Source organism: Triticum dicoccoides, chromosome 7A (assembly GCF_002162155.2).
Source record: "Triticum dicoccoides isolate Atlit2015 ecotype Zavitan chromosome 7A, WEW_v2.0, whole genome shotgun sequence".
NCBI lineage: Eukaryota > Viridiplantae > Streptophyta > Magnoliopsida > Poales > Poaceae > Triticum > Triticum dicoccoides.
The window spans coordinates 15,049,263-15,061,730 of record NC_041392.1 but is presented as its reverse complement, the minus strand read 5'-3'; the positions used below and the strand labels follow the sequence as shown (position 1 = coordinate 15,061,730).

General features: G+C 45.5%; 1 protein-coding gene and 1 pseudogene across 1 annotated transcript; both read right to left on the bottom strand.

Annotated features, from left to right (window-relative positions):
• Positions 1-588: 588 nt before the first annotated feature.
• Positions 589-2,800, bottom strand: LOC119332868 (annotated as a pseudogene).
• A 485-nt stretch (positions 2,801-3,285) lies between these two features.
• Positions 3,286-5,498, bottom strand: LOC119332867. The gene is made up of 3 exons (XM_037605977.1): positions 5,491-5,498; positions 5,282-5,374; positions 3,286-4,482 (listed from the first exon to the last, which is right to left on the bottom strand). Exons 1-3 carry the CDS (start codon positions 5,496-5,498, stop codon positions 3,297-3,299), a joined length of 1,287 nt encoding a protein of 428 aa, XP_037461874.1. The 3' UTR covers positions 3,286-3,296.
• Between the last annotated feature and the right edge of the window lie 6,970 nt (positions 5,499-12,468).

Here is a 12,468-nt window from a genome sequence, read left to right as displayed (position 1 = left end):
GAGTTGTTTGGTTGTCAAACACAAACTTTGTGATGAATGCACATATGCTGCTTATATGTTTGCTGGCTGAACTTGTAGTTTATATTAACCTGATGTCTATGGACTTGCATACTCACTCCAATTCTTGGTGACCTTGCAACTCTCCAGCCCAAAATGGCGTACCATGTTCTGTTATTTTTTTTTAGCTCTGCCCAAGCTATTTTCTCAATATTCACATTTCCACCCAATGAGACTGTCATATGCTCAAGCACATCACGTGAATAATCAACAACCATAGTACAATTACTCTGTTGCAATACCAACACCTTATAGGTATCTATGTATGTATGAAAGGGAAGTTACAGGCCTGGCCCATGTTATCAAGTGCCCAAGTACAAGAAAACTCCACAATCTGTAATAGATGAGAAATAAAACATATGGTTCCCTTGTAATCGCCGCAGAAAAAAAAGGAGAGTACATATAATCTGATAACTTAATCTAAACTTCTGTTTGTAATGCAAGTTTCGAAAAACGTCAAGAACATTCAGTGAACTACTCATCCTGCAACTGCAACATGGTAGAATCCTCCCACCAAAGCAGTATCATAAGCTAATCACCAACCGCACCCATGGCCATAAGATCATCGCTGGCCGGAACAAGGAAATGCACGGGGAAGACCCAGGTTGACTCCAATTTCAGGTACTGTCTTCCAGTGTTGAAGAGCTGCGAACATGTCGAATGGTAATAACACATTTTCCATAGTTGGACTTCAGCCCAAGGTTGTTCAGACCGATAACTTGGGAAGCATATGTGGTTGCTCCTCCCTCCCCATCCCTCCAGGTTCATGCACGGCAACGCCTCGCACCACTCGTCAATGCTGATAAAGATGGCCCGATTATCTAACTTGTTCACCTTGACCCACCTTGCCTTCTTGGTCATGGTGTCCAATGACTCAAGCTTGAAGGCTATGAACTGGAAGGCCTCTGAGCGCATCCTTCTTCCCGCCTCCACAAGCTTGACCAAGAGAAGTGCATCAGCACACACCACTAGCCATGCTTTTTCATTTGCCGAATAGAGATCTTCGGTTATATCTTCCTCAAACACAACTAAACTTCTGAATAATGAGACTGGGTGACAAGTGAATGATGTAGAACCACCCGAAAGACCCTAGGGCATATGTCTTGCCCTTGAAGGCAACATTTTGTTCAATAAAAAAAAACGACCAACTTTAGGACTGTGTTTTGTCCAAGAGTCGCTCCCGATGCGCCACAGGAACAGATAGGCTACAGCACTGACAATGAGATGCGAATCAGCGGATGCAACAGGGGCAGTTAAGGTGACATAGCTGATGCAAGTGAAGTGAACTGACCGGAGGGAAGGAGGACCAACCTTAGTGCCACCGAATGGATTAACAATATGGAACCCATTGTTGTCGTAGAAGATGAGCTGGCCATGGATAAACAATGATGCAGGCACTGGATATCAATTCTTTGGGGAACTTATATATATGCGCTAGATAGAAAATAAATCTTTGCGCCTAGTATTTCTCAAATTAATACTGTATCTGGCAAGTGTCGATACTGACAGAAAAATAAAAGCATATCACATATGATTTTCCTAGCAAATTGAGAATCAGTGATCCACACCCTCTATTATTATCTCTAAAAACATTGATTGGCAATGTAGAACAACCACCATCGGCTCCAACTATCTCATGACATCACATGGACTACAAGAGAGGTTGGGAGCCCCACTTGATTGGGCTGTGATTTTGTAAGTGTACATTTGATCCAAGAGATGGTGGCCTTCAAAGGCCGGATCATTATGAGGATACATCAAAGGTTGTACATCGTGCATTTGGCACCCTAGTTTTCATGGTGAGGTACTAAGAGTTTCTTGCAGCAATTATATGGACCGGTAGATGCTTTCGGGAAATTTGGTAGCTTGAGAAGATACGCTTCTCCTACTTGGCTGTAACGGGGATGCCTTCTCCATCGATTTTTCGACTGAAACTGCAAAGTATGTGAGGGGATAGATGGAGGCATGAACAAGTGTGCATTCTTCTTTGGCCAAAAACAGCCATGAAACTTAGTGAACCAAGAGGGGATGGGGTTAAGGGATGGCCATGTCTACGAGTTGGATAAAAATGCTCGAGTATTTTCATAACCAGAAGATGGCAACCGAAATAAGAAGTGGGTGCCAGAACCTTGTTTTACGACGATAAATGCTCAACTTGTTCGCAATCCTACATCTTTTGCTGCTTGGGTATGAGATCGTGTCGTTGCACCATGTAGTTGGCTTGTTGCCACTGGCTGCACTTGGGGGCTGTTTGTGTTCCATTGTTATGGTACTTAGGGCGTGTTTGGATCACGCCTTTGGTTGCCGTGCCACATGCGCGGCGTGCCAGACAATCTCCGGCAACTGTTTGCTTCCTGACACGCTGTAGTATGTGATAGCAAAACAAACTACCGTGTTGCACTTTTTCGTGCCTAACGTGTGGCGGACGGATCGTCCGCCTCACTTGCGGCTTGCCGCAGGTTGGAGTGGCAGGCTGAAGTACCGAACTAAACACTCCCTTATTCTTTTCGCTTCTCTGATGTAGTGCATCAAGATTTGTAATAATCTTTGTTTGCTATCCAATGTACGTTCTTGGAGGCAAAAACCTGTTCTACATGTTGCTTTTTTCGCCAAAGCTTCTTAATTAACAAAATGGGAGTAATTAACAAGCGTTGGCGAAAAAAGCAACATGTAAACCTGGCTAACCCGATGGGAAAGACGCCTGCCATGGCACATGTGCAGTGAGTATGCAAACCTTTGCCATGGCACACTTATTCGAAGCAAAACAGTTGCCATGGCACTAAATAAAAGACATCACAAGTTTGTTCAACATGAAAAGATGAAGAACAGCAGTAAGCTTATAACTTGATGAATAATGAGCACTGCACAGATACTAGCGAGTTTATTAGGAAATTGCTTTTTGGGCTCAGTCCTAGTCTCCTAGATGAACACCTTAGGTGTGTAGTATAAAAGTAAGTTGCAGGCCTAACCCAAAGTTATCAAGTGGCGCAAGTACAAGTAATCTCCGTAATTTGTAGTAGATGAGCAATAAAACATAAGGTCCCTTATAATCCCACAAAAAAAAAGCAGAATCAGATAACTCTACAGTGAAAGCTTCTGTTTGCAATGCAAGTTTAGAAAAAAAGTTAAGAACATTCAGTAAAACTACTCATCATGTAACTGCTCCAAACAAGGTAGAACTCTCCCAGGGAAGCTGTATCAGAGGACAATCACCAACCACGCCTGCGATGGCCGTAAGATCATTGCTGTCCAGAGCGAGGATATGCGCTAGGGAGGACCCAGGTTGGCACCAATCTGTGGTACTGGCTTCCAGTTTTCGAGAGCCACGAACTTGTCGAATGGTTGTTAGCTTTTTGCCATAGTTGCACTGCAGCCCAAGGTCGTTCAGACTCATAACTTGGGAAGTATATGTGGTTGCTCCTCCCTCCCCATCTCTCCGGGTTCATGAACGACAACGCCTCGCATCGCCCGTCGGCGCTGACAAAGATGGCCCAGTTATTCAACCTGTCCACCTTCGCCCACCTTGCTTTCTTGTTCTTGGCGTCCAACGACTTGAGCTTGAAGGCCTTGAACTGGAAAGCCTCAGAGCTTATCCTTTTTACTGCCTCAAGTTTGATTAAGAGAAGCACGTCGCACACCACAAGCCATGTTTTTTGATTTGTCCAATAGTGATCTTCAGTTCTATCTTCCTCAAACATAATTTCAAACTTCTGAACTAAGAGACAGGGCGAAAATTGTACGATGCAGAAGGACCCAAAAGACCCTAGGGTGTATGTTTTGCCTTTGAAGGCCACAATTTGTTCAATCCTAAGAAAAGGAACTTTAGGATAGTGTTCCAACCAAGAGTCGCTCCCGACGCGCCACTGAAACAGATAGCCTCCGCTGCCGACAAGGAGATGCGAGTCAGCGGATGCAACAGGGGCAGTCAAGGTGGCATAGCTAATGTGAATGAAGTTGTTTGACTTGAGGCAAGGAGGCACAACCTTAGCGCCACTGAACGCATTAACAATGTAGAACCCCTTATTGTCGAAGAAGATGAGGTGACCGTAGGAGCAGCGCAGAAAGAACATTCCCCTGAGATCACTCAAGGAAAGCAAACTGGGATAGGATGAGGCGGCAGCAGGATCAGCCAATCTCCACGTGCATTCGTGGAAAAGGGTCCAGTAGTCATAGTCATACCAGGGATACTGTTGGCGGTCGGTACTCGGGTGGAGGAGGAGATGGTACAAAGAGGACGTGTGCGCTGAGAAATCACGCCAGGGATGACAGGTGGAACCAAAGGCGAGGAGGTCGCGGAACGACGAGCTGAGGAGAGCGACGATGGGTCGGAGCAAGTCGTCCGGGAGCTCGGCCCATCCTCGTGCCTCAGATGAGGCAGCGGCATAGCAGGTTCTCTTCGCCCTGATTTGCATGACAGCGCTCTCCCTGGCGACACATAAAATTCAGGACAAAAGGTTAGACATGCGCAGCAAGGTGTAGTTGTACAAAAAGAAACAGGAGCTACCAAGATTCAGAAAACACGACTTGTGTGTATCGTTCCAACATCAACACGTCACTACACTTGCATCATACACTAAAATTAACAAAAAATACTGACGTTGTCGCTCCTGAGAATAAAATTAACAACTACGTAGAAGCTACGCGGTAGATAGACGGCCTGTTAAAGTTTCATATAATTCTTCGCGTCTACTGAACAATACAAACCACAAATCGCCTATTTCTCAAATTAATACTGTATCTGGCAAGTGTTGATTCTGCCTGAAAAAGGAAAGCAGAGCACATATGGTTCTCCCTCCGTTATTAGCTGCAATGTTGGACACCTAAAGCAGGGAAAGTCTCAATCTGGATTGTTTTTCTTCTTCGAGAATAAGCAGAATCCATCTACGACTTAACTAGATGTGCCCTAGTTATTGCACATCTAAATGACTCAATCAAGCCATAAGAAGAAAAAGAAAAAGAAAAAAGAAATTATCCACAGGAATCTCCGTGTAAGATCAATGACTTTAGGACCTAGATGTGCAATATTTATGGCACATCTAGATGTGCTTTAGCAAAACTGTAACTATATCTACCCAATTTAGTTCCATATATTGAGGTGTGATTAATCTTGCAGATGTAGGCGGATCTGATTCAACATCCGCAGGTGAACGGAAACGGGATGCAGAACAAGAGGGAGAGAGAGATATGGAGGAGTACAGGACGAGATAGGGGTTGGGGGTATTACGTAGGCGATGAGGACGAGGACGCAGCAGCAGCCGAGGCTGAGGAAGAAGGATGCGCGTCGATCTCCATGCGCGTCTCCGATGGGCAGCGCGGCCTGTAAAGCAGTACGGTACAGAACTACAGATCAGTTTTTTCTCTTTTCACCTGGATATTTCCTTCTCCCGGTAATAACGCCGGCCAGGCCTAGTCTAGCCATGGCCCATGGTACACCTTCGCATCGCTTAAAAACAACTATTTTGAACACAGACCTGAAAAGATTCCCCTCTAGTTAGGGTTTTTCTCTCCTCCCGGCGGCGCCTAGGCATTGACGTGGAGATCGCGATCCCCTGCGTCTCTCAGACCACCGATCGCCGGCGGCTTAGGCTTGCTGGCGTGCGTGAGTGCTGGGCGATCTGGCTTGGGTCCTCCCGCCCTCGGAAACCGTCTTCTCGGGCAAGAGATCTGATGGAAGGCTCAACGTCGCCTTCGGCCGCAGCGATGAGCGAGATGGAGGCTATGATGAAGGAACTAGGCCTGAAAGAAGATGATCTGGAGCACATCGTGGTTCAGGACGGTGATATTCCAGAGGAAGTAGTGCGTTGGATGGCGATCGCGCGGGTTCACACGGACAAGCCGTACAGCCAGTACTGGTTCTTTCACAACATGCGGGTGGCATGGGATCTAGCGCAAGAGGTCAAGTTCCGTCTGCTGGAAGAAAACCTCTATACCTTGCAATTCTCCTGCCCGGGAGATTGGGAGAGAGTCATGGGGGATGGCCCTTGGACCTTCAAAGGGAAAGGGGTCGTGATCGAGCCCTACGATGGTTTCACTAGGCTATCGTCCATTGTTCTTGATAAAATTGAGATGTGGATTCAGATTCATGATCTCCCTGAATTGTTCTTCCACCTGATTAAATCGCTAGCTGCTACTGTGGGTGATTTCATATTTGCTGAGCCCAAATCCCAGGACTTTGAGGGTAACGTTTTTAGGGTTCGGGTGAAGGTGGACGTCACAAAGCCGCTCAAGAACACTGTCTCGCTGGTGATCAGGAAGAAGAGAGAGATTTACAGAGTGAAATATGAAAGGCTCCTAGATTGGTGTGCTGTATGTAGATTGCTAGGCCATCCGTTCAAAGAATGCGGCGATGGGGTTCACCCCCCATCAGCGCTAGTGTTCAAAAACCTGAAAGCAGATTGGTTCAGGGGACCAGGTCCAGAACCAGGAGAGGCAAGAGGCTCGGAAGGTGGACGAGGGCGAGGCAATGGCCGTGCAGGACGCGGAGGGCGTGGTTTCGGTCGAACACATCCAGATAAATATGACCCTGCTACTGATCCGGATACAGAGATGGAAGAAGGAGAAGGGAATCGCAAGAGAGGTGCCCTTGCAAATGCGCTCTTGCTTACTGCTCCAGGAGCCACCCCATCATCTTCGATGGAACCTCAAACACTTGCCACAGAAACTGTTCCACAGAGCCCTTCGTCGAAGCAAGAAACCAAAAGAACGAAGACCAACCCACCTTAGTTGAAGAAGAACGAAGTGAAGAACAAACCCTCAAACACCCAAAACAGTGCGCAATCGGCGGGCCCTATCAACGGGTCGCGCGTGGGGCAATGAGTTGCCTAGTTTGGAACTGTCGTGGGGCTGGCAGACCCGTGACAGTTCGAGAGCTTTGAGATCTTTCGAAGCAACTTGCCCCCTCTATTGTATGCATCCTTGAAACTCAGTTAGAGGGCTCACGAGTTGAGAATCTGGTAGGAACTCTAGGTTATAATAAAAGCTTTGCTGTAAACAGCTCCGGCAGGAGTGGTGGACTAGGCATTTTTTGGAATGAGGAAATAAAGCTCGAGGTTATCGGTTATTCTGAGTATCACATAGACGTTTTGGTTGAACAGATGGTAGATATCAAAACCAAAATCACCTTTGTGTATGGTGAGGCCCAAACAAGCGAGCGGTGAGCAACGATCCATGGATAGTCATTGGGGACTTTAACGAAGTACTTCATGCCCATGAGCACGATGGAATTGGCCAGCGAAGCCAAGCGCAGATGGACGTATTCCGAGACGCTATTGACACGTGCGGTTTATCTGACATTGGTTATAAGGGACAGAGCTGGACCTTTGAGAAGAAGGTGGTGGGCGGCACGTACACAAGGGTGCGGTTGGACAGGGGCGTGGCTAATCCCGCTTGGGTTCTGGCCTTCCCAGATGCTTCTCCGGAACACCTTACTGCTGCTACATCCGACCACGTACCTATGATGCTTAGGCTCCAAGCAATGCATGCATGCAGAAGGGGGCCACGACCGTTTAAATACGAAGTATGCTGGGAGCGCGACCCGATGCTGGAAACAGTGGTGCATGCGGGTTGGAACCAGGTGCAGGGGGATTCGGTGGAGCAGGTGAAGACAAAGCTACAAGCGCAATCGGGTGACCTGGCTACCTGGGATCGGCAACATTTTGGCAGCGTTCCTAGAGAGATAGTTGAATTAAAAAAGGAACTACAGGTGATGCACAAACTCCCAGGAAGATCCGGCCCCTCACGGCAGGAGACAAAAATATGTGACCGCTTGATTGAAATTTTTCACCGTGAGGAGATCTTGTGGAGGCAACGAGCCAGGGTTGACTGGCTCATGCATGGCGACAAAAACACCTATTTCTTCCACATGAGAGAGAGCAGGAGGCGACACAAAAACCAGATCAAATCGCTGCAGCTTGCTGACGGTCAGGTTACTGAAAACGTGGTGGAGATGGAAAATATGACGACTGCTTTCTACAAAGATTTGTACACGACAGAAGGGGTGGTGACATGGCACGGGTCCTCGAAACAGTACCATGCAAGGTAACGCACTAGTAGAAAAAGGTAACGTACACAAGGGTGCGGTTGGACAAGGGCGTGGCTAATTCCGCTTGGGTTCTGGCCTTCCCAGATGCTTCTCTGGAGCACCTTACTGCTGCTACATCTGACCACGTACCTATGATGCTTAGGCTCCAAGCAATGCATGCATGCAGAAGGGGGCCATGACCGTTTATATACGAAGTATGCTGGGAGTGCAACCCGATGCTGGAAACAGTGGTGCATGCGGGTTGGAACCAGGTGCAGGGGATTCGGTGGAGCAGGTGAAGACAAAGCTACAAGCGCTGTCGGGTGACCTAGCTACCTGGGATCGGCAACATTTTGGCAGTGTTCGTAGAGAGATAGCTGGATTAAAAAAGGATACAGGTGATGCACGAACTCCCAGGAAGCTCCGGCCCCTCATGGCAGGAGACAAAAATATGTGACCGCTTGATTGAACTTTTTCACCGTGAGGAGATCTTGTGGAGGCAACGAGCCAGGGTTTACTGGCTCATGCATGGCGACAAAAACACCTATTTCTTCCACATGAGAGCGAGCAGGAGGCGACACAAAAACCAGTTCAAATCAATGCAGCTTGCTGACGGTCAGGTTACTGAAAACGTGGTGGAGATGGAAAATATGACGACTGCTTTCTACAAAGATTTGTACACGACAGAAGGGGTGGTGACATGGAACGGGTCCTCAAAACAGTACCATGCAAGGTAACGCACTAGTAGAAAAAGGGTCATTAGTCCCGGTTGGGAAGGGCCTTTTGTCCCGGTTTTGTGAACCGGGACTAAAGGGTCGTTACTAATGCCCTGACCCTTTAGTCCCGGTTCAATCAGGAACCCACGTGGCCGCTGGCTAGAGCTCCACCAGCTCCACCTTTAGTCCCAGTTGGTAACATCAACCGGGACTAAAGGTAATTTTTTAAAAAAAATTGAACTTTTTTCTCGATTTTCAAATTTCCGAATTATTTTATAATTTAATCTCTAATCACCCACCCCTCATCATTGCTCAATTTAACCTCTAATCTCTAATCACCCCTCATCATTCCAAATCATCTAACTTCCCGTCCGGTCACCCATCCCTCTCACTACTCCAGCCCGAGCACGCTTAACTTTCGGGTTCTATTCTCCTTCGTTTCCAAGTCTGCACTTGTTGTTTTCCTGACAATAGTAAGATGCCAATCCTATTAGCCCTTCAGAGTTTAGCTTGAGCATGAAGTCACACATTTCACTGTTTGAGTTTGAAACTATTATTGTACAAACCAATAATTATTTAGTAACACTAATATTTCTTGAATAAATAGTTTGACTATAGTTTGACCAAAGTTTGACCAGATTTGACCAAAATTCAAAAAAATGAAACAATTATTTAGTAACACTAATATTTCTTGAATAAATAGTTTGACCATAGTTTGACCATTGTTACACCACAATTTGACCAGATTTGACAAAAATTCAGAAAAACCAAAACAATTATTTAGTAACACTAATATTCTTGAATAATTATTTAATAACACTAATACTTCTTGAATAAGTAGTTTGACCATAGTTTGACCAGATTTAACGAAAATACAAAAAAACTAAAATTTGAGTATAACTTTTTTCCTTTTAGAATTTGAGGATTCTAAAAATTTGCAAACAGGCCGTAGGCGGTCAAAATCGGAAGCGGATTTTTGTTCTGAACATTTTGATATATTATACGTTTTTTTCCGACATCGTATGCAAAAGTTATAGCCGTTTTACATTTTCCCTACATTTTTTGCAAAACATGTCCAAATTTCAGTTTTTAAATTTTCCTAACTAGTAGATGTAGTAATATAACTACCTCTCGAAGGATTTTATTTTTTTGAAGTTTTTATCATTTTCTTTTGATTTTTTCAAAACAAGAAAGGCGATCCAGGGGGGTAGAGTTTGAAAATGGGACCTTTAGTCCCAGTCTAAGACACAAACCGGGACTAAAGGGCATCGCACCCTTTAGTCTCAGTTCGTGTCTCAAACCGGGACTAAAGGGCTCAGGTGAACCGGGACTAATGCCTTAGCCGCACGAACCGGGACCAATGCTCACATTAGTCCCGGTTCATGACTGAACCGGGACTAATGTGAATATTGCCCCGTGACCAAAGCCATGTTTTCTACTAGTGACGCAAGCGATGAATGCGCTGTGGAATGCTCCGTACAGTGCAGAAGAAGTTAAGACGACTCTTTTTCAAATGTTTCCTACTAAGGCACCAGGACCAGACGGCTTTCCTGCTCACTTCTTTCAGCAGCACCGGGATACATGGGGAGACGAGATCACCAAAGTCGTGCTTAAAATTTTTGAGGGCACATAATCGGCAACATGCATCAATGAGACCGTATTGGTGTTGATTCCCAAGGTCAAAAATCCAACCCTACTGAACCAGTTTCGTCCCATTAGTTTGTGTAATGTTCTCTACAAAATTGCTTCCAAAGTTATCTCCAATCGCCTTAAGGTGGTACTACCTGACATTATTTCTGAGGAACAGTCTGCTTTTGTCCTTGGCAGACTAATCACTGATAACATCATCACTGCTTACGAGTGCCTACATTTTATGAAGAGAAATAAAGCCAAAAAACACCAGTCTTTTGCCCTGAAGCTAGACATGATGAAGGCCTATGATAGGGTGGAGTGGCCATATTTGAGAGCAATCATGGTAAAGCTGGGGTTCACTGAGAGATGGGTGGACATAGTTATGGGACTGGTCACTACTGTACAGTTTTCTGTCATGTTTAATGGGAAGAGACTGGAGGAATTCCAACCTTCAAGAGGAATCAGACAAGGGGACCCAATATCTCCGTACTTGTTCTTGCTAGCAGCAGAGGGCATGTCGTGCCTGTTAAAATCAAAGAGTGAGTCATCCAATCTGGGTGGTGTACAAGTGGCTCCTACGGCGCCACCAATTAGCCATCTGTTATTCGCTGATGACAGCCTGCTGTTCTGCAAGGCAAATAGTGCAGGAGCTAATGAGGTGAACCTAGTACTGAATACATATTGTCAAGGATCAGGTCAGCGAGTGAACTTTGCAAAATCTTCAATATGTTTTAGCAAGGGGGTGCCGGAGGCTACCAGAACTGAAATAAAGGATTTACTCAATATACCCAATGAAACTTTAAATGAGAAGTATCTAGGGATGCCATCAGATATTGGGAGTTCGAAGAATGGGGCCTTTAAATACCTCAAAGATTGTTTATGGATCAAGGTGCAGGGTTGGGTGGAAAACACCATGTCAACGGCAGGCAAGGAGGTTCTAGTCAAATCAGTTGCCCAATCCATACCAGTTTTCTCAATGTCATGCTTCAAACTCCTAAGGGGTTTATGTGAGCATCTTAATATATCCATATACATCTGTATATGACAGTCCATTTAAAATATCTAAAAAGACAAATATTTAGAAACAAGGGGAGTACATGCTAATGCTACTCAACTTAGCTTACTTAGACGTAGCGTTCTCCATTCCTCTAGATCTCTTTTCGTGCGTGCTCCACATAATGGTGGTTGCATGTTCCGGAGTAAATCGTCTCTATTGGCCCCAATAAGCGAGAGGGACAGTGCTCAGGAAGATGCGGCACTCACATAATTTCGATCAGACAGATAGGAGAATGTAGTACATTAACAATATGCATGAGCATAGATTAGGATTATGATTCTAGTGAAGACGAGTCTAGCTTAAACTCTATTTCTATTCTACTTATGCAACTAAGAGAATAAAACAAACAAAAACATATTCCAACCTTGATTGGGGTTTAAGAATCACCTTGACACAGTTACTCATGAGAAAAAAAAGGATGGCCAAAGGTTGGCCGATAAAAAAAAGATTGGGTTGGTTGATTTTTCTGAACCGTCCAGCCAACGACCAGATGGTCATCTTCCACCTACTGTCCTCCCCTATTCATCTTCTTTGCCAAACCGTCCATGACCACCGGCCAAATTGCTTGCCTCCGCCACCCCACTCTCCTCATCATCATGTTGGCGCCAGCCATCATGGCCATCCCTCTAAACCGGCGAACCACTAAAATTTCTCTGCAAGTCTGCACCCCGAACCGTTAACCTTTGAACTCGCCTCCGCCTACATTTGTTCCTAGCTGAGGCCTTGACGGCGTTTTGCCCTGCCCCGCGCTTCCTTCTTCCTTCCCAACGAAATCGACTGAGCCAAATTCAAAAATCTAAGAATTTCTTCCGGTTAAATCGGAGAAAAAGACCGACATAAACGCATAACATACAATACTAACTCATTTGATCTACAAATATAACACTGCTTCATTTAAATTTGAGCTAGCAATATAGCTGCAAAACCAACAAACCAGGGGTAACACACACGAACTAAAAACTAGTGTTTCTTTTATCAAAATCGAT